This window comes from Bombina bombina, chromosome 4 (genome assembly GCF_027579735.1).
Source record: "Bombina bombina isolate aBomBom1 chromosome 4, aBomBom1.pri, whole genome shotgun sequence".
Taxonomy (NCBI): Eukaryota; Metazoa; Chordata; class Amphibia; order Anura; family Bombinatoridae; genus Bombina; species Bombina bombina.
In genome coordinates this window covers 732,451,730-732,474,541 of record NC_069502.1, presented here as the reverse complement: position 1 = coordinate 732,474,541, position 22,812 = coordinate 732,451,730, and the positions used below count along the sequence as shown (strand labels likewise).

Here is a 22,812-nt window from a genome sequence, read left to right as displayed (position 1 = left end):
ATAGCATGCTGAATATGTAATTTATCATGACAACAACAAAGTGTTGTGTTATTAAACTGTTAGAATTTGGTTTCTTGTAAATTTATAAAAATCTCCAACATCACATGATTGATTTTGAAGAAAGTGTGTATAATTTGTATACACTTCATTCAGAATCATCCATAACCTAACAAAAATGGCATCTAATTATTTATAGGTTTAAAATTGCAACATTGAGAATTGGACACTTTTCATCGAAATGTGAATGCTTTTTTTTCAGTCTTTTAGATAAAGCTCCAGATGGAACAGTATTCATTGTATTGTGCTTTATAGTGAGATCTGTGGACGCAATTGGATTTGGTGCTTCAATTACAGCATCTTTTTCTATTCTTGCAAAGGCATTTCCTAACAATATAGCTACTACAATGGTAAGTCATATAATTTCTTATACAAGACTATAATACTCAAAGAACTTGTCCTCAACTAGAGTGTAATTGAACATAAGGGTTTTACACCAGCTACCAAAACCTGCATTTACATAGTTGTCAATAATGAATTATTGAAGACAGAAAGCGATAACATTTCCTTTTTAACTCTTAACATCAGTTTATATAGTACAGATTTCCTCACTTTGCACATCCTAAATATTGGTTCCTTTAAAATCAATGGGAACCAATAAACAATAATTTGCACTGTGTTTACATATATATATATTTATTATTTGTTTGTTTTTTCATTGAGCCAACAGTTTTTCCATTTAGTAAGATTTTTATTTGAAATCAAGAAAAACTGTGCAGCAAATTATTTTATATAAGAGGACAGTTGCAAGATATAAAATATCGTCAAAAAATCCAAGCCTCACTGTAGAGAACAAAGAAGTTATAGCAAAACGCTTAATTCTGACCAGATGTTTTGGAACTATATTTCCCATGATGCTTGACTGGACTTCAGAGTGCCTAAGCATCATGGGAAATGTAGTTCTGAAATATCTTGAGTGCCAAGGTTCGCCATCACTGCCCTAGTGTATAGTAAAATCACTTGTTTCATTGCATGGCTACATATTGCATAATAAATATGTAAGCTGTAGCAGCTGAGGAGATTCCCCAGCACTTCATCAATAATCAGTAGAGCACCAGAGATTCCTCATTACCTATGGTAGTAAATAAAGGACTATCCAACCTGTCCTGCACTGAGCATTTTAATCTTTGATCAACAGTATCTTGTGTGTTTAAAGGGACATGAAACCCAATTTTTTTTTCTTTCATGACTTATAGATCATACAATTTTAAACAACTTTCCAATTTACTTCTATGATCTAATTTGCTTCAATCTCTTGGTATCCTTTGCTGAAGGAGCAGCAATGCACTATTGGGAGCTAGATGAAAGCCAATGACAAGAGGCATATAGGTGTAGCCACCAATCAACAGCTTCAAAGTCTACCTAGGTATACTATTTAACAAAGGATGCAAAGAAAACAAAATAAATTAGATAATAAAAATAAACTGGAAAGTTATCAAAAATTGCTCTGTCTGAATCATGAAAGAAAACTTTTGAGTTTTACCCCCCTTTAATTCCTGCTGATGCCTTTTTCACTCAATGCATATAGAGTGCAGTTTTGTACCTTAAAGGGACAGTATACACTCATTTTCATATAACTGCATGTAATAGACACTACTATAAAGAATAAGATGCACAGATACTGATATAAAAATCCAGTATAAAATGGTTTAAAAACGTACTTAGAAGCTTTCAGTTTAGCTCTGTTGAAAAGGTAGCTGGAAAGCCCACTGCAAGTGGGAAATAAGACACTCCCCCCTCCCCCTTCTTTTGCATATGAAAAGACCCTTTACACAAACAGGAGCAAGCTGGAGAAGGTAGCTGACGGTATTCTCATAAAACTTTGGGGCTTGGTTAGGAGTCTGAAAATCAGAGCAATGTTATTTAAAAATAAGCAAAATTATACATTTAAAAAACAAACAAACTTTATGGGCTATATAAATAGATCATCTACAAAACAGTTATGCAAAGAAAAAATGAGTGCATAATGTCCCTTTTAAACTAGATGGCTCAACCTAAGCAGTGCCTTTTTGACTCTGTCAACTGTTTTTTGTTTTTGTTTTTTTATGAGAAAAGGGCTAAACCAAATGTGTGGGGGACAGCTCATTGTTTGCTGCAGGCAGGAGTTTTTGTTTTTATTTTTAGTATGTTGGCATACACTTTTTTTTTTGGAATGACCAAGTGAGAATGGAAATCACGTTAAAACATCACTTTCGTGCACTTTTTAATTGAACTCGCGAATTGCATCTGAGGATAAAGGTTTACTAAAGTGCAGTTACTGTGGCCACCCCTCTGTTAAGCCCTGTTAAGCCCACATGTGGGAATACTATTTAGAGTTCTCTGCTGATTGTCTATACTCCCCCTTGTGGAATATTTACTTTCTACTCAGTAAAACACAGCTGTGATTGCCAGGTGTTACATTGTATCATTTCCCCTTTAGTTTGAAACCATTATATTAAATTAAAGATGCTTTTAAAGGGAAATGAAACCAACATTTTTTTATTTTGTGATATAGGTAGAACATACAGTTTTAAACAACTTCACAATTTGCTTCTATTATCAGTCTCTTGGTATCATTTGTTGAAGGAGCAGCAATGCACTACTGGTTGCTAACTGAAGACACTGCAGAGCCAACGATAATAGGCATATACATATGCAGCCACCAATCAGCAGCTAGGACCCATGTGCTTTGCTGCTCCTGAGCCTTCCTAGATTAACCCTTCAACAAAGAATAGCAAGAGAAGGAAGCAAATGAAATAATAGGAGTAGATTGGAAAGTTGTTTAAAAATTGTATGATCTATCTGAATAATGAATCTTTAATTATGACTTTACTGTCCCCTTTAAGCATTATTGAATATTTGAAAACTATCCAAACATATTTTTTTAACTGCATAATTGGAAACATGATTGATCTATGCTCTTTTGAATCAACAAAAATTTGCTTCCCATGCCCCTTTATTATGAAGTTTAAAATATCTCACTTCTAAAGCTATCATTTTATGCTGTGATTAATATTGTTTAGTATAGGAATGGTCCATAATCAATAGCCAATTCCCAGTTAATGTATTGCTAATATGTTGTTGATTTTGTAAATTCAATTTAAAGGGACATGAAGCCCAAATTTTTTTCTTCACGCTTCAGAAAGAGCATACGATTTTAAATAACTGTCCAATTTACTTCTATGATCTATTTTGCTTAGTTCTCTTGGTATCCTTTGTTGAAAATCATACCTAGGCTCAGGAGCTGGAAACTAGCTGCTGATTGGTGGCTGAACATATATGTCTCTTGTTATTGGTTTACTGATGTTTTAAACTAGCTCCTAGTAGTGCACTGCTGCTCCTTCAACAAAATATACTAAGAGAAAGAAGCAAAATGAGTAATAGAAGTAAATTGGAAAATTGTTTAAAAATCTATGCCCTATCTGAATCATGAAGGAAAAAAAATTTTTTCATGTTCCTTTAAACAGCCATTAAAGTCCAATGAACATAATGCAGAAATGTAATCTAAATATGTTCATTTTGTGGTCTTTGATTCTGGTTGGCTACCTTTAAAGAGACCAAGGAAGGTTCACCCAATTAAAAGCTGTTTTATAGCTATTAGAGTGAATGGGAGCATGCATACAGGTACTCATTGCCATGGGAAAAAATACTGAAAGCTTACTGTTTATTGTCTCAAGATAATGCATAACTTCCATGGTCCTTTAAATATTTATGATGTTCCTGTTTTCTTGTCAGGGCTAATTTCAAGGGACATTAAATACTAAATACCTTTCATGCATCTCCCTCTAATTATGGGTGCCACCATTTTGGAACCTAGGTTACACTGCAGGTATTCCATAGAGTTGGAATTCAGTGAAAGATAGATTACAAGATGGCGTCTCCCATGATTAGAGGGAGGTGGGGAATAACCTCAATACTTTCACAAGGATATCTAAATATATTCTTTGCTATTGTTATTTGTGCAATGCCATAAACAAGATAAGTACACCATATACACAACTAAGTGATTTACCTTTCTTTATTTATTAGGGTAGTCTTGAAATTTTTACTGGCCTTGGCCTTATTTTAGGCCCTCCTCTTGGTGGATTTCTGTACCAGTCTTTTGGATATGAAATTCCCTTTATTGTCCTCGGTTGCATTGTCCTCTTAATGGTGCCATTGAATATTGCTATATTGCCGAAATACGGTATGTACATTTTTTTATTTTTTTCCGTATGCACATAATAAAACCTATGATTATTAGTTTATAACGGCCATGATCATTAGCATAAATTTGCATAAATAATTATACTGCATAACTATTTTGACCATTGGTTTATACTTGGAATCGATCACACTTAGAAGAAGTTTCACCAATAGCATATTTATTTCTAAATGTAACCTTTATTTTCAACTTTGACCTGATTCTTAAAAATACCGGTCATGTAAAAAAAATACAGACTGAGTGTCAACCCTACCTACCTCTCACCCTGTGCTCCTCGCCTTTCTGTCCTAGAAGGCCTCTGGGAAATGTTGGCAGCTAAAGGGACAGTATACACCAATTTTAATTTAACTGCATGTAATAGACACTACTATAGAGAATAATATGCACAGATGCTGTTAAAAAAAATCCAGTATAAAACAGTTTAAAAACTTACTTAGAAGCTCCCAGTTTAGCACTGTTAAAAAGGTTAGGCTGGAACACCCACTGAAAGTGGTTCTATAGCAAAAAAAGCAGACACTGCCCCCCCCCCCCTTCCTCTGGATATGAAAAAAACTCTTTACACAAACAGGAGCAAGCTGGAGTAGGTATACATCAGTATTCTCCTCAAACTTTGGGGCTTGGTTAGGAGTCTAAAAATCAGTGCAATGTTATTTAAAAATAAGCAAAACTATACATTAAAGAGAAAAAAAAAGCTGTACAGGCTATATAAATGGATCATCTACAAAACATTTATGCAAAGAAAAATCTAGTGTATATTGTCCCTTTAAGTAATAGGGTTAATACAGTGGGGCCTGTCTATCAAGCTCCGAAAGGAGCTTGATGCCCCGTGTTTCTGGTGAGCCTGCAGGCTCGCCAGAAACAGCAGTTTATAAAGCAGCGATCACAAAGACCGCTGCTCCATAACCTGTCCGCCTGCTCTGAGTAGGCGAACAGACATCGCCGGAATTCAACCCGATCGAGTACGATTGGGTTGATTGACACCCCCCTGCTGGCGGCCCATTGGTTGTGAGTCTGCAGGGATCGGTGTTGCACCAGCAGCTCTTGTGAGCTGAAAGAAGGAGAGTGTATTGCTCTCCGTATTCAGCGAGGTCCGCAAGACTTTGATAAATATAGGCCAGTGTCACTATGGCATGAGCATTTATATTCTACCACGCAGTGCTTTATACTAGCTGCTCCAAGGCAGAAATGCATCAGATATACACAAATGTATAGGGACATGAAACCCCAATTTTTTCTTTCATGATTCAGATAGAAAATACAATTTGAATCAACTTTCCAATTTACTTCAATGATCTAATTTGCTTCATTCTCTTGATATAATTTGTTAAAAAGCATTTATAGATAGGCTCAGTAGCTGCTGACTGCACATAGATGCCTCGTGTGATTGGCTCACCCATGTGCATTGCTATTTCTTCAACAAAGGATATCTAAAGAATGAAGCAAATTAGATAATAGCCGTAAATTGGAATATTGTTTAAAATTGTATTGTCTATCTGAATCATGAAAGAAAAATGTTGGGTTTCATGTCCCTTTAAGTAAAGGTCTATGAAATTTAGAGTAGGGTTTAACAATTATATTTTTAGTGGATGAATTGGAATACTGGTTAAAATTATATCTGGTGTTTGTAGAGGAGGAAATGTGATTAACAGATGTAATTTACAGTAAGATAGGGATACCTTACCTGAGGCATAGGAAACAAATTTTATGGAGGAAAGCTGGTTTGATTTCATATAACTTGTGGACTATAGCTGCATGTATCCTATGATTGTCAGAGTATTAAACGATGTTCTAGAAAGGGTGGGTGAAAAGAAGTGCGGGGTTAAACACATAGATTTGCAGCAATGATATTAATACAATTACATCCTCTTATTAATAAAGTGCATATTTTTGTTTTTACTGTAATGGCCCTTTAAATGACCCGTTGTGCTAGTGTGAATTTTGCTGATTTTATATAAGCTTCCCATTATTAGTTTAGCAACACAACAGGCCAGTTATGGACAGATATAAATAAACGTCTTCTGTATTCCACAGAATGTACTGCAGCTTCTCTGGGTGGAGTTGAAACACAACAATTTTCAGAGTTAAAGTACTGGAAAAAATATTGAAAGTGCATTAAAAAAATGTATATTATGCATAATTAAACATTTTATAATGAAAGAAATTTTGAGTTGAATCCACCGTTAAACACATCACACTATACATTATTTCATTTATGTTTAGCAAGGCTTTTTTTTTTTTTTTTTTTTTACCCCCCACCTCTGCCATCTCATAAAAGGTAATATTTGTAATCTTCATGTAATTTTATATATATGTTACCGCTAAAGTGCAGAAATCGGTTATTCTGCAGATTATCTAGGTAATGTGCAGATTAACTAGGGTGATCCGTTAAAGTGCTGATATTTTTTTAATTTCTCAAATTACCTAGATAATCTGCACATTACCTACTAGGCACTCGTTAAAGTGAAAATAAGATCTTTGATGGGACAACAGCCACGTTTCTGTAATTTAAAAACAGAATTAGCTATGCTACGCACTGGCAGCCGACGCAAATTATGAGAAATAAAAACAACCGGCGATGAAAAGACACTGGCGAAACCTCAAACTAAAAGTGGAGGGAGAGGGGGAAGGTGTAGGGAAAGGAAATGGAGAGAAACAAACTTTTGAACTTTAACGATACGGAAGCCGTTTATGTGCACATTACCTAGGTAAAATGCGTAAAACTTTTGATTCCGCACATTAACGGAGCAAATCAGTTGATCTGCAGATTATCTAGGTATATATATATACTGTGTATACTGTATGTGTATATATATATATATATACACACACAGATATAATCGAGTACCAGCACCTTTTTTTTTTCACTACAAAAAAAGCATTGATGTTTTGCCGTGATTACCCTAGGAAAACACTTTAAAGAATACTAACCATTTAAAGGGACATTAAATTCAGAATATGACCTTTGCTAAATTTGCATGTAGCCCTGGCAAAGGGGTTGAACTATAGCTAGAGACTGACTCACCACATTGTAGCTCCTGAGCAGTGCCAACTGTGTGTGTTTACCCTCATATAGATGATCAAAGATTTTTGGGTTTGCTCCTTGATTGTGAACATTTTTGTTGAATTTCCTCTTAGTGTAAGCCCATTTTTATTTCCATTCATTTCTAATGTTTCAGAGTTTTTTTCTCTAATAGATCTTTTTTTCTTTTGGTGCTCTAGATATTAACTGAAACTGTTCATATTATATATAGGTTAGCTTATTTTTAAAGCTCAAATATGAAGTTTAAAAAAAATAAATTAAAATCAAGTGCTTTTGCTCACAAACGTTTCAGTTGACAAGTAATTTGTATCAGTGTGATGCCTTAAGGGACAGCTAACTCAAACATTTTTATTATTTAAAAAGATAGATAATCCCTTTATTATCCATTCCCCAGTTTTGCATAACCAACACAGTTATATTAATATAATTTTTACATCTGTGATTACCTTGTTTCTAAGCCTCTTCTGACAGCCCCCCCTGATCACATGACTTTTTATTTATTATCTATTGACTTGCATTTTAGTTCATTAGTGCTGTGTTGTGCAGAACCCACGGGCGTGAGCACAATGTTATCTATATGGCTCACATGAACTAGCGTCTCCTGTTATGAAAAGCAAATAAAAAGAATGTGATAAGAGGCTGTCTGTAGTGGCTTAGAAACAGGCAGCAATTTAGAGGTTTGAAATGTTATAAAGTATTGTTGGTTGTGCAAAGCTGGGGAATGAGTAGTAAAGGCGTTATCTAACTTTTTAAACCATAATAATTTTAGTGTTGACTGTCCCTTTAAGTGGCTCCTGAGTTCTTGACACACAGTACTATTAATATTCATAGTAGAACAATAGTAAACTGTTTAAAAAAAAAAAGTAGTGAAGGAGTACAGGTAATATAATATATAAGTTATATAGAGTTAAAAAAATGGTTCTTTCCTACTCTGGTGAAATGGTTGGAGACGTACATAATGCTTGTGCAGACTAAGGGGCATTTATCAATGTGTAAGCGGACATGATACAATGTAGCGTATCATGTCCGCCGCACATAGATAAATGCCGACAGCATACACTGTCAGCATTTATCATTACACAAGCAGTTCTGGTGAACTGCTTGTGCAATGCCACCCCCTGCAGATTTGCGGCCAATTGGCTGCTAGCAGGGGGTATCAATCAGTCTGATCGTATAGGATTGGGCAGATTGATGTCCACGACCTCAGAACAGGTGGACCAGTTAAGGAGCAGCGGTCTTTAGACCGCTGCATTATAACTGCTGTTTCCGGCGTGCCTGAAGGCTCGCGCGGAAACAGGGACATCAAGCTCCATTCGGAGCTTGATGATTTGGCCCCTAAATCTGAAGCCTAGGTTAACACTACCTCTTGCTCACCATCAGTGGCATCGTCAGAAATAAATAATAGTGGAGCACTTGTTGAGAGCCTTCCTGTGTTTTGGTTGCAGGGCCACTACAGAAGGGGTAGGACAGGGTTTGATGCGGGTGGACTGCAATGAGAAGGCAGAACCAGCTGGGTCAGGGCGTATAGTGGGCATGACCAAGTAGGGCTGTGAAGACACCAGCAAGAGCGATGTGGGAAAGGGGCAAGGGGGATCACAGTTGGGGAAGTACATGTGGGGCAGCCATTATGCTTGGGGGCTAGTGCCCGACCTGGCGACGCCACTGCTCATATGAAATGTTAAATGTTACTTGGTTATAAATTGCATGTCCTCACACTGTGCAACCTTTTCAAAAAAAGGAAGTGCCATTTTATTATTACTGACACATTTTACAGATTAGTTTATTTGGCATAAAAAGGCGTCTTTCTCTATGCACAAACCCTAAGTGACCAATTCTTTAGTAAATATGTGCTCAGAAACTACGTATGCAAAATAAAAACATTCTACAAACACAGAATGAAATGTTGTGTTTGTATTCACAGATCAAGGAAAAGCTAGTTGCATATGGGTAGAAACAGAGGAGATGTTTAGGATCAAGTGGGGCCCTGGGCTGATAGTAATCAAAGAGGCACCATATTTTGTATCTTGAACCTTTGGCTGGAATAAGCTTATAGTATAATTTTTATTCCGTTAAAAAATCTTTTTTTTTTTTCCGGGGCTCTGATGATTGTGTGAAGTATTTGTGATTTAAAGGTTTTACAGATTTTCAGTTTAGTTAAGCTGATGATAGATGCATCATGTGACAGGCAATGGGTCACAATGTCAGAAACTGGAGAAAGAAGTTAAAAGTACATGATTTATTGATAAACGCAACTCTTATAACTGAGTCTTATTGTATGTTGGAATTTGTATTATCTTTAGCACAAGTTTTGACTAACTCATTTTGTAACATTTGGTCTCTGTATTTAGCATTGGCTTCAACTGCCAAAAGTACAAATAAAATTATACAGTTTTTATTCATTAAAATAGCTTTTACATTATTCTAACTGTGTGATATACAACATTATTGCTGAAATTATCTTAACTTTTCCCTCTAATATGTTATACTGTTTATCAGTTTTTTGTTATACAATAATATAATTTATGCACAATATGAGACTTTGGCCAAGTTGTTAGCTCTGATTTGAAAATATAAATACCTTTTTTATTTTTGGAATTTAAAATTAAAAACTTTTTAGAATTGTTTGTTATCTGAATCTCAAAAAGTTTAAATTTGACTTTAATTGATTATGCTGTACAGAATTGGTTTCAGGATTATGATCATCAAGTCAATAAGGTAGTGTTGGGCTGCTAGTGCCATTCTAGGTGCATTTTTATCTTACAGTATCTTATCTGTTTGACTTCCGATCTATCTGGCTTTATGTGCATCTGTCTAACTTTATAATTGTATACAGTGGTGCATAATATTCCTAAACCCCTGAGACCCATCAGGCATTTATTCCATTTTCTTATGAAGCTCCCTGTTCATAACATCTCAATTTCTTGCTCTTCTTTTCCTCTTGTGTATATCTCAATCTCTCCCTTGTGTGTGTGCCCCCTCTGTCTTTCTCTACTACTCTTTATGTTTCAAACTACCCACCTGTGTCTTTCACTTCCCTTGTGTTGATCTCTCCTTTCCTCTCTTGCTGTCTCCCATCTTGTGTGTTTCCTTTGTACACTGCTCAAAAAAATAAAGGGAACACTTAAACAACACAATGTATCTCCAAGTCAATCACACTTCTGTGAAATCAAACTGTCCACTTAGGAAGCAACACTGAGTGACAATCAATTTCACATGCTGTTGTGCAAATGGGATAGACAACAGGTGGAAATTATAGGCAATTAGCAAGACACCCCCAATAAAGGAGTGGTTCTGCAGGTGGTGACCACAGACCACTTCTCAGTTCCTATGCTTTCTGGCTGATGTTATGGTCACTTTTGAATGCTGGTGGTGCTTGCACTCTAGTGGTAGCATGAGACGGAGTCTACAACCCACACAAGTGGCTCAGGTAGTGCAGCTCATCCAGGATGGCACATCAGTGCGAGCTGTGGCAAGAAGGATTGCTGTGTCTGTCAGCGTAGTGTCCAGAGCATGGAGGCGCTACCAGGAGACAGGCCAGTACATCAGGAGACGTGGAGGAGGCCGTAGGAGGGCAACAACCCAGCAGCAGGACCGCTACCTCCGCCTTTGTGCAAGGAGGAACAGGAGGAGCACTGCCAGAGCCCTGCAAAATGACCTCCAGCAGGCCACAAATGTGCATGTGTCTGCTCAAATGGTCAGAAACAGACTCCATGAGGGTGGTATGAGGACCCAACGTCAACAGGTGGGGGTTGTGCTTACAGTCCAACACCGTGCAGGACGTTTGACATTTGCCAGAGAACACCAAGATTGGCAAATTCGCCACTGGCGCCCTGTGCTCTTCACAGATGAAAGCAGGTGCACACTGAGCACATTTGACAGACGTGACATTATGGAGACGCCATGGAGAACGTTCTGCTGCCTGCAACATCCTCCAGCATGGCCAGTTTGGCAGTGGGTCAGTAATGGTGTGGGGTGGCATTTCTTTGAGGGGCCGAACAGCCCTCCATGTGCTCGCCAGAGGTAGCCTGACTGCCATTAGGTATCAAGATGAGATCCTCAGACCCCTTGTGAGACCATATGCTGGTGCGGTTGGCCCTGGGTTCCTCCTAATGCAAGACAATGCTAGACCTCATGTGGCTGGAGTGTGTGAGCAGTTCCTGCAAGACGAAGGCATTGATGCTATGGACTGGCCCTCCCGTTCCCCAGACCTGAATCCAATTGAGCACATCTGGGACATCATGTCTCGCTCCATCCACCAACTTCACTTTGCACCACAGACTGTCCAGGAGTTGGTGAATGCTTTAGTCCAGGTCTGGGAGGAGATCCCTCAGGAGACCATCCGCCACCTCATCAGGAGCATGCACAGGCGTTGTAGGGAGGTCATACAGGCACGTGGAGGCCACACACACTACTGAGCCTCATTTTGACTTGTTTTAAGGACATTACATCAAAGTTGGATCTGCCTGTAGTGTGTTTTTCCACTTTAATTTTGAGTGTGACTCCAAATCCAGACCTCCATGGGTTGAAAATTTTGATTTCCATTTTTTAATTTTTGTGTGATTTTGTTGTCAGCACATTCAACTATGTAAAGAACAAAGTATTTAATTAGAATATTTTATTCATTCAGATCTAGGATGTGTTATTTTAGTGTTCCCTTTATTTTTTTGAGCAGTGTATATTTATCTCCCCACATACATTTCTTCATTCCACACAAAGAGCTGTTAAAGATGACACTAAAGTCAAAATGAAACTTGTATGTTTCAGATAGAGCAGACACTTTTAAACAACTTTCCAATTTACTTCTATTATAAAAATGTGCAGAATCTATTATATGTCTGTGGCACCAGCTTTTATAAAAGGGACATGAAACAAACAAAAATTCTTTCATGATTTTTAAACAACTTTTTAATTTACTTCTGCTATCTAATTTGCTTAATTCTCTTGATATCCTTTGCTTAAAAGCATATCTAGATAGACTCAGTAGCTGCTGATTGGTGGCTGCACATAGATGCCTCATGTGATTAGCTCACCCATTTGCATTGCTATTTCTTCAATAAAGGATATCTAAAGAATAAAGCACATTAGATAATAGAAGTCAACTGGGATGTTGTTTTGTTTAAAATTGTATTATCTGTCTGAACCATGAAAGATATAGTTTGGGTTTAATGTCCCTTTAAGTTCACAGTATATACCTATATGAAAATGGAAATAACAAATTGAAATTTGTCCCCAAAAAAATCTACTACTCTTTTAAAATATCGAACTGTGTTTTTGTGTTGTCTTTTTACTGGATATTTGTTCTGCTGTATTTAATAGACCTTTACTGTCAAACATAAATAACACTGATTAAACCCTTCATGTCAGACACATACATTGTATAATAGACTAAATTATTCCAGATCCACAGAGCAAATCCGTATACCTAGGCCTCTATTTATCAAGGTTTTGCGGACCTGATCCGACATTGTGGATCAGGTCCACCAGACCTCGCTGAATACGGCGAGCAATATGCTCGCCGTATTAAGCATTGCACCAGCAGCTCACAAGAGCTGCTGGTGCAACGCCGCCCCCTGCTGACTCGCGGCAAATCAGCCGCCAGCAAGGGGGTGTCAATCAACACGATCGTACTCAATCGAGTTGATTTCTGGAGATGTCTGTCCGCCTGCTCAGAGCAGGCGGACAGGTTATGGAGCAGCGGTCTTTGTGACCGCTGCTTCATAACTTGTGTTTCTGGCGAGTCTGAAGACTCGCCAGAAACACGGCCCTTCAAGCTTCGTACGGAGCTTGATAAATATGGGCCCTAGTCTCAAATAATTTTCTAGTGTAAGAGGTACATCTGATATTACCATATCAAAAAATTCTACCATGTAAACCCCTCTTAATTAACAGTTTCCCACTGTTGTTGATTGTCCTATATATGCTGAATAGAGAAGGAAGACAAAAACAAATAAGATAATAGGACATAACATTTTTGGAATTCAAATCTTATGAAAAGGATTTCATCATATTTAGTCTGTAGTCCCTGTTTGGCCGAGGAAGAGAAGTTCATAGCAGTGTACTCCACAGACGTTTTTGCCAGCCGGGTGACATTATGAAGTAGCTGGGTGGGGGTAGTGTAATACTTTGCAATATTATAACATTTTCTGTTAATGTTACTTAATCTATCCAAAGCTCAAATTGCATAATTTAAAATAAATTTAATTAATGATAATTTGTGCATCAAGCATCAGAAAAAAATACTGGCTAATTTTAGCCTAATATTGGCTTAAATTTTACTCAAGTGGTCACTAAAAATCAGTTGGGTGGTATGTCCATTAAATATGTTCTACGTGAAAAAGAGACACTTGCATTAAGAAGCCTGAGGTTCCGGAGGAGTAGCTAGAGCTCTAGTCACGTTGACTCTTTGCATCCCCACAAGTGCTCCTTAGGCGGAGAATTCGCGCCTGCAACCCATGTGACCTGGGCAAACTTGTGGACGAGCTAGCCATTGCTCGTAGACCTTTCTAAGTACCAAGCAACATTGCCACACAGTTCAGCAAGTGGCTAAAGGATTGCTAATATTGTGTATACCCTGCTACACCGTACGGAAACATAATTCTTAGACGCCGGGCGACTCCCCCCTCCCACTGGTGCTGTATGAGGGAGGAGGAGAGCCTGGTCTCTTACTGCCTTAATCACAATCCTACCTGGCTCGGTGAAAGTCTGCTCCTGTATCCAGGATTTTACGTGACCTTCACCTACTCGGCTGACCCCCCTCCGGTGCTGCGTGAGGGAGGCCGATAGTATGACTTTTTCCTCTCGCCTTCACAGTCTTCTCTGACCCGGTATAGGTCCGCCTTTTCCTGAGAGAATCTGCGCTTTCAATGGTTGGATGGCTGTACCCCCTACCACTGGTGTTGCGTGAGGGAGGCTGATGGTCCGATTTGCCCACGCTGCTATCTCAAGGCTGCCTGACTCGGCAAGGGATCACTTTCCTTTTCTCTTCTGATATTGTTCGCCACTTTCAGCTGTGTGGCTACCCCCCCTCCCACAGGTGCTGTGCGAGGGGGCTTGGTGGTACGGTTCATCACCAGGCAGTGAAGTAGCCTGTCAGGAGTTATCACCTACAAAGGTCACTACTACATCCACTGTAATAGACTGTCTTATGCTTCCTACAGGACTAGACAGCTCAGCGTGCGGTTATTACTGGCATGAGAGGAACATTTGAACAGCAACCAATGTGAAGCTGAATGCTGCATCATTCAGGTGAGACGTTCTTTTTCTTTCCTAACAAGTGCTGCATATTACCCACTCTGCGCTCTCCTGAAATTCAACCGGCATCATAACCCTTTATTGAGCAGCTGGTTACACTAAAACTCCAGGCCTTTCTCTTCAGTACTAAAGCTGGACTCACTAATAGCTATATCAAGCTGCTGAAAATATTTCCTTAATTTGGGTATAAGTTATAACTTAGTATCTTCCAGGATATTTGTGGAACTCTATGTAATAAATCCCCTCCTCATTGTACATCTCCACTTATCCATGGGAGAGAGATTAAGAAGAAATGAAAGAGGAAAAAAGTGGAGAGAGAGAAGGGAAGAAAATAAGGGAGGAAGGAGACTAATAAAAGGGGAATAAGAAAACAGGAGCAGAAAACATTGTACATAAACTGGTTTTTTTTGTGCCAAGAAAAAGTTTTACTCTGGACTGGCTCAAGGGAGGTCCTTCCCCTATATGTTCAGCTGGACATTTTCTCTAAAATTCAGTATACCAACTGGTCAATAAGCTGTGGCTTAAATATTGGAAAATATAGCAACTTGGTGAACCCTATGTAACGCGGAGCACTAAACACCTGTAAAACTGACACTGTAAACTTTTTTTTTGTTATTATGTAAAGTATATTTTGTAATGTACAAATTCCCTGAAAATAGGTAGCTAGCTTTATTATTTTATTTTTTTTCTCTTCCCTTTTTCTTGGAAAAAGAACATTAGATAATATCTGTGTCAAACTCTTTTTCAGATAAGGGAAAGGAGAATGGTTAAGAGGGGATGAGTAAAAGGGGGAAATAGGAAGAATATACAGGCTAAATTACACTGGGATTAACTTTTATTATTACCACTGTAATGAGTCTTCTAGCATAATTTTTCATGGTAGTACAACTGCTGTTTCTTTCCCTCTCCTCGATACATTTTTTCAAGTGGCTAAGCCTACAATGGAATGGGCTTAGTTCCTGTTTATTTTTCTGTGTTGTAGTACCCTTAAAAAGATCCCTATAATAATCTAAAACAAGATAGATTTAAAGGGACACTAAACCCATTTTTTTTCTTTCATGATTCAGATAGAGCATACAATTTTAAGCAAATTTATAATTTACTCCTATTATCAATTTTTTTTTTGTTCTCTTGCTATATATATAAAAAGCAGGAATGTGATGCATAGTAGCCGGACCATTTTTAGTTGAGAACCTGGGTAATGCTTGCTTTTTGGTGGGTAAATGTAAGCACTATCCATGGTGCTGAACCTAAAATGGGCTGGCTGCTAAGATTTTCTCTCCTGCTTTCAAAATAAAGATAGCAAGAGAACAAAGAAAAATTGATAATAGGAGTAAATTAGAAAGTTGCTTAAAATTTCATGCGCTATCTGCATCATGAAAGAAAAAAAATTGGGTTCAGTGTCCCTTCAAGAAAGCAGAGAAAAGGTATAAATTAAATTTGTCCTTAACTTTTCATTATTCAAAATAGGTTAGCTGACACTGACTAATAGTTATATTGTAGCTAGCTTAGGTTTTATTTTTATTTCACAGGTAAGTTTGTATTTATTTTAACTAGGTAGACTAATTAGTAAGTAGTTATTAACTATTTACTAACTACCTAACTAAAATAAATACAAAATTACCTGTGAAATAAAACCTAACCTGCCTTACACTAAAACCTAACATTAAAAAAAATAAAAAACTACCATTACAAAAAAACAATGAAAATATCCAACAAAATAAAGATTATTCCTATTCTAATATCCTTTAAAAAACAACAACAAAAAAACACTGCAAAATAAAAAAGCCTAATCTAGAATAAACTACCAAGGGTCCTTAAAAGGGCCTTTTGGGGGGCCCTTTAAAAAGCCTTTGGTAGGGCATTGCCCTGAGTTAAACAGCTCCCCAAAAAATACAAACACCCCCTAACACTATACAAACCCCCACCCCCCCCAAACTACCAAGGGCCCTTAAAATGGCCTTTAGTAGGGCATTGCCCTGAGTTAAATAGCTCTTTTACTCCAAAAAATATCACAAACACCCCCTAACGCTATACAGATCCCCACCCCAAGCTACCAAGGGCCCTTATAAGGGCCTTTTGGGTGGCATTGCCATAAGCTACAAAAAACACCCCATAAAAATATACATTACACAGAATAACAAACAAATTATCAAAAATAAAAAATATATTCCTATTCTAATACCCATAAAAAAAACTAATCTAGAATAAACTACCAAGGGCCTTTAGTAGGGTATTGCCCTAAAGAAATCAGCTCTGTTTATGGAAAAAAATTACATAAACCCACTAACATTACAAACCACCACCCCTCAAACCCACAAATTAAAAAAAAAATATCTAAAAAACCTAAGCTACCCATTGCCCTGAAAAGGGCATTTGGATGGGCATTAATTCTAATTAGCCAATAGAATAAGAGCTTCTTAAATCCTATTGGCTGATTTGAACAGCCAATATGATTTTAGCAGCCCTAATTCCTATTGGCTGATTCAAATTTTTCAGCCATTAGGAATGCAAGGGACGCCATCTTGAATCGCGTCCCTTGCATTGAAGATTCAGTTTATGGCGGCAACTGTATGAATAGGATGCTTTGCGCCGGATGTCTTCAGGATGGACCCGTTCCACGCCGCCGGGATCAAGATAGAAGATGCCGCCTGGATAAAGATTGAAGAGGCCGTCTGGATGAAGACTTCTCGTCACCTGGATCAGGACTTCAACTCGGGGATGAAGGTCGTTCAAGCGGGACTTCAAAAACTGTAAGTGGATCATCAGGGGTGTCAGTATTTATGATAATAATCTAAGTAGTGCTCTCCAAATAATACATCAGCTTATGGCAGGGATATAACACAATACAAATAATAATTATCCTTAAAAATCAAAACCCTTAACCAACATGCATCTACTAGAAACCATACAATTAATATAAATACCTGAATTCTTTTATTTAGTTAATATCCATGAACATTTTGAAATATATTTGAAATACCAGAATATGACACAATATTATATACGTTAAAAACAACTATTAAGATATGCTATCCTTCTTACAAAACCCAGAATTTTTTTTCCTTTAAAACCAGCCTTTCATTCAGAGATGCATTTAAAATATTACAATGAGACTTAAAGTAGCAGCTACAAACATTCAGCAATATGATTTACAGTGCTTATTTAAACAATAATACAATATACACTTCTATTAGAACATCAGGAATTGCACAGGTAAGTTACTTAGTCTACCAGATACAAATTTAAACAATACATAGGCTTATGAAATACTATCTTGAAATACAAACTACTTCTTTAAATCTGCTTATTATAATTTAACTGTAGTGACTATGCATATAACTTATCTTACCAATAACCTTGTATACTTTAACAAATAAACCAATCAATATCCGGTTTCCAATGTTTCTCAACAGATTCAATTTCACCTCAGAATTTCAAAATTGGGGATATTGCATATGGAGTCCAAGAGAAGCTGTGTGCTTTAATAACAACCACAGTAGTTATTCCTCCAGGATTAGCCAGCAGCCTTCTCTCAGTCTCTATGCTTGGGGTTAAATCATCTGATCTCACCCCTCCCCTTTTTTGATCATTATCCATCATTGATGAGTATTGGAAACGCCCCACGGAAGTCTTGTTTCGGATTGCCCCTTTGCAACTGAACATGGATTGGTTCATTTGGGAATGTATGTTGCCAAGGATATGCATCCTTGCAACAACCAATCATCTCATGGCTGCAATTTCGCATCATAACACTAGGTGGCAGCAGACAGCACAACACAGCAATACATGCAATACCATTTCTAAACATTTTAACAACTTAATTCAGTATTTCTATGAAATGGTTATTCATTTTATCATAATTTACTGCAACAACTGCTCACAATATTTGTTTTGGATAAGTCATATCTTATGAATTTTCTGATCATTTTGATATGAAACACAGTATATTATATTAAAATAATGTATCCTGTTTCTGAAATTAATGGCATTTATACATCTAATATGTTTTCATATAATATAGTATGCTCTATGTCTCCCACAATTCTTGCACGCAGGAACTTTGCCCATGGTTCACCTGAAATAAAATAATAAGTGTCATTAATTATTTCCTTTTAGGTCCACAAATATCTATTCATATTCTTAAAAACACAGAAGCTGAGGTATTCAGTGCACCTCTTTCTAAGTGCATAGAAATGATCCAAGCATTCATATGTATTTGATGTAGTTATTACTCAACATAGCAATCATTCATTTAATATAAAATGTCTCAGTCCCATATATATACATATATGGGTTATTTGAATTATTCCAAACACATATGAAACTAGTATTGTTCCCTTTGCAAAAATGTATTTATTTTTATCTGTGTTATACAGGGGTTGTAAATGTTAATTCTTCAACCCACACTGCTTTCAGTAATTTTAAGTTCACACCATAGCATTTGTCTTTGTTTCCTAAGGTCTTCACTGCCCCACCCACATAGCATGGTTTATTTGCATTTGAAATGCACAGAGTTACTTTCTCACAAGATAATGTCGCCTGAGTCAGATTCTACGGCACGTTGTGAGGGGTAATAGATTTTATCTCACATTCCCAGGGAATCACACACATGGTTTCCTGAAATTGTTGTTAAATTTTAATTAAACCAAATGCTCTATTGTTCTCACTTGGATGCCCTCTTCACTTTTTGCACACTGAATGTGGGAGGATGGGACAGGAGTCCTAAGTTAAGAATGAATTGAATCATCCTCCACTGACCATTCAAACACATGATCAAAATATGTATATACATTTATTAATCTTAAAACATATTATTAAAATATATATATTTATTAACCTTACATATACCTTGACATGGGGTTAGTGTTAGGCTGTTTTAAGGGTTGTTTGGATGTTTTACTGTCCAGACCCTAAACTAAAAAAAAAAAAAAAAGAGCTAAATGCCCTTTTAAGGAAAATTCCCATACAAAGGCCCTTTTCAGGGCAATGAGTATCTTAGGTTTCTTAGATAGTTTTTTTTTATTTTCTGAGTGTGGGGGTTTGAAATGTTATTGGGTATTGTTATTTGTATTTCATAAACAGAGCTGATTTCTTTAGGGCAATACCCTGCAAAAGGCAACTTTTAAGGGCCATTGGTAGTTTATTCTAGATTAGGTTTTTTTATTTTGTGGTGTTTTTTTTATGGGTATTAGAATAAGAATATTTTTTTCATTTTTGATAATTTGTTTGCTATTTTGTGTAATGTATATTTTTAGGGGGTGTTTTTTCAGCAAAATAGTTGTTTAACTTAGGGCAATGCCCTACAAAAGGCCCTTTTAAGGGCCTTGGTAGTTTGGGGGGTGGGGGTTTGTATAGTGATAGGGGGTGTTTGTATTATTTTTTTTAGCAAAAGAGCTGTTTAACTCAGGGCAATGCCCTACAAAAGACCCTTTTAAGGGCCCATGGTAGTTTATTCTAGATTTTTTTTTTTTTTTTTTAAAGGGTATTAGAATAAGAATAATCTTTATTTTTTTGGGTAATATTTCATTGTGGTGGGCTTTCAGTTTAGGGGTTAATAGGTTTATTATAGTGGCGGCGGTGTAGGGATTAATAACTTTAACGAAATTTCATGAATAAAAAAAAAGTTTATTCTAGATTAGGCTTTTTTATTTTGGGTTGTTTTTTTTTTTTAAAAGGGTATTAGAATAGGAATAATCTTTATTTTTTTGGATAATATTTCATTGTGGGGGGCTTTCAGTTTAGGGGTTAATAGGTTTATTATAGTGGCGGTGGTGTAGGGCTTAATAACTTTAATGAAATTTCATGAATAAAAAAAAGTTTATTCTAGATTACGCTTTTTTAATTATTTTTTTTAATAGGGTATTAGAATAGGAATAATCTTTATTTTTTTGGATAATATTTTGTTGTGGGGGGATTTCAGTTTAGGGGTTAATAGGTTTATTATAGTGGCGGCGGTGTATGGCTTAATAACTTTAATGAAATTTCATTAATTAAAAAAAAAGTTTATTCTAGATTAGGCTTTTTTTTTTTTTTAAAGGGTATTAGAATAGGAATAATCTCTATTTTTTTTTTTTGACAGAATAAAAGATGCTGAAGAATCTCAGATAGTATGAAAAGTTCTATCCAACACTAATTAATGAGATTATGGTCTGAGGCCCCCCTTAGGGATCCCTTTATTAGATTGGTCCTTTTGGGATTATGGGTTAAGATTCATGATGAATAACCATGAGGAAATGGGGAAAACCCTCCCCTCCCCCCACCCTTTCCTTTTTTTTTTCTCTTCATTCCTTCCTTCTCCTTCCCTTCCCCAATCCTGTCTTTTTCCTGTTCTTGAAATTTCATGAATAAAAAAAATACTACTGAATATCATTTTCCTGGGTAGGAAACGCAATGGCTACTCCAAGTGTGGACAGGAAGAGAGGAGTCATGGGGCTCGATGATTGAAAGCTCTCTGGGCTGCCGAGATTATTAAAGAATGCTCGCCAGTCCTTCTATTTCCCTTGTGGAATGATCTAAAGCCATTTTTTACCCTGAAAACAGGTTGTCTCGCTAAGGGGCGTATACTGCATTTTCATATGAAATGTGCACAACAAAATTCGTATTTCAAACATTATGCATTATGCAGCTCATGACAGTTTTATTCTACAACTGTTAAAATTCATTTTAACACACAATTTCTTTACTTTTGATAATGGCTTTTACCTTCAAACCAGAGGCACGGCAATGGGCACCGCCTGTGCCCCCACCTATGCTAATCTCTTTCTGGGCTGGTGGGAGCAAAAACATGTGTTCTCAGATGACAATACTGAGGATTTAAACAAAATACCATTATGGATGAGATACATAGACGATGTGCTCTTCCTATGGGAGGGCACTCGTGCAGAATTGGACCAATTCATGGCCAAATTGGATACCAACACACTAAACATCAAATTGACCTATGAAGCAAGTCAAAAAAGCATAGACTTTCTGGATTTAAAAATTACAAAAACAATAACAGGCACAGTGGAAACAGATGTCCATCGTAAGAAAACTGCTACCAACAGTCTACTTTTTAGTACAAGTGCTCATGCCCCCAACACAGTAAAAGCGCTCCCCACAGGAGAATTCCTCAGGATGAGATGCAATTGCTCCACAGAAGAGAATTACAAAATAAGAGCAAAAGAACTAACGGAGAGACTAATCTCAAGAGGTTATAGCAAAAGAACAATAAAAAAAGCAGAATTTAGAGCTAAAAATACCATGAGACATGAACTGCTGAAAACGAAAACTAAATCAAAACAGGAACAAGTGAGATTTATCTCCACCTACAACCCCAAAAGCTCTCAAGTTCTTAATATCTTGCAGAATAATTGGCACATCCTAACCTCTGATCCTGTAATCTCCAAAATCGTAGGAGAAAAAGTACAAACTGGTTTCAGAAGAACTCGTAATCTAAAGGATCTTATTAGCCCCAGCCACTTACAGGGACCAAGAACTGTGGGAGCCTTCAAGAAAGGATCATTTAAATGCGGAACATGCAGCACTTGTAGCTTCATGGTCAACAAACAAGAAATCACTGACCACTTTGGGAAAATCCATAAAATTGAATCCTACATCAATTGCCATACAGAAGGAGTCATATACGTCTTACAATGCAAATGTAATCTGGTATACGTTGGTATGACAACAAGAAAAATAAGACTAAGACTCCAAGAACATCTGAGGAATATAAAAAATGCAACTAAAGATCTGCAAGAAGGGAAACATTTGACATCTGTAGCTAGACATTTCTTGAAAAGACATAATTCCAAACAGTCGGATCTAAAATGCTTTGGGATCCAGAAAATACATTTGGGCATAAGAGGTGGTAATGTAGAGAACGTCCTACTCAGAGCGGAGAGCAAATGGATCTTTCTTTTGAACTCAGTCCAACCATATGGATTAAATGAAGTAAATAATTTTACTCCTTTCTTGTAAAATCTGATTGTCTATGTAAGGTAGACAGCAAATCACAGAAACAGTATTTTGTCAACGTTACACTTAATACACACTCACACACTAAGTCACTAGATAAGTGATGGTGCACTCACTTCAACACCACGGAAAGTGATTTTTTATTAATGGTTTATTCACGCCCCTATACTATTTTATATATCCCTTTTTTCATATCTCCTCTACAAGATTATAACCACACACGAGATTGCACTCCTTAGGGGTCACAAAAAAATCCCCCCTGTTCACAATATAATGTACACAGCAATTCCAGTCAGGTTGATGTTATAACACACATTTCCCC

General features: G+C 36.9%; 1 protein-coding gene across 1 annotated transcript in view; it reads left to right on the top strand.

Moving 5' to 3' along the window:
* Nucleotides 1-22,812, top strand: part of SLC18B1 (solute carrier family 18 member B1) — a 204,047-nt gene that overhangs the window by 63,423 nt on the left and 117,812 nt on the right. The window contains exons 6-7 of the mRNA XM_053710946.1: nt 260-407; nt 4,066-4,222. Of these exons, the coding sequence (XP_053566921.1) occupies nt 260-407; nt 4,066-4,222 (305 nt within the window). The remainder of the gene's footprint in view (nt 1-259; nt 408-4,065; nt 4,223-22,812) is intronic.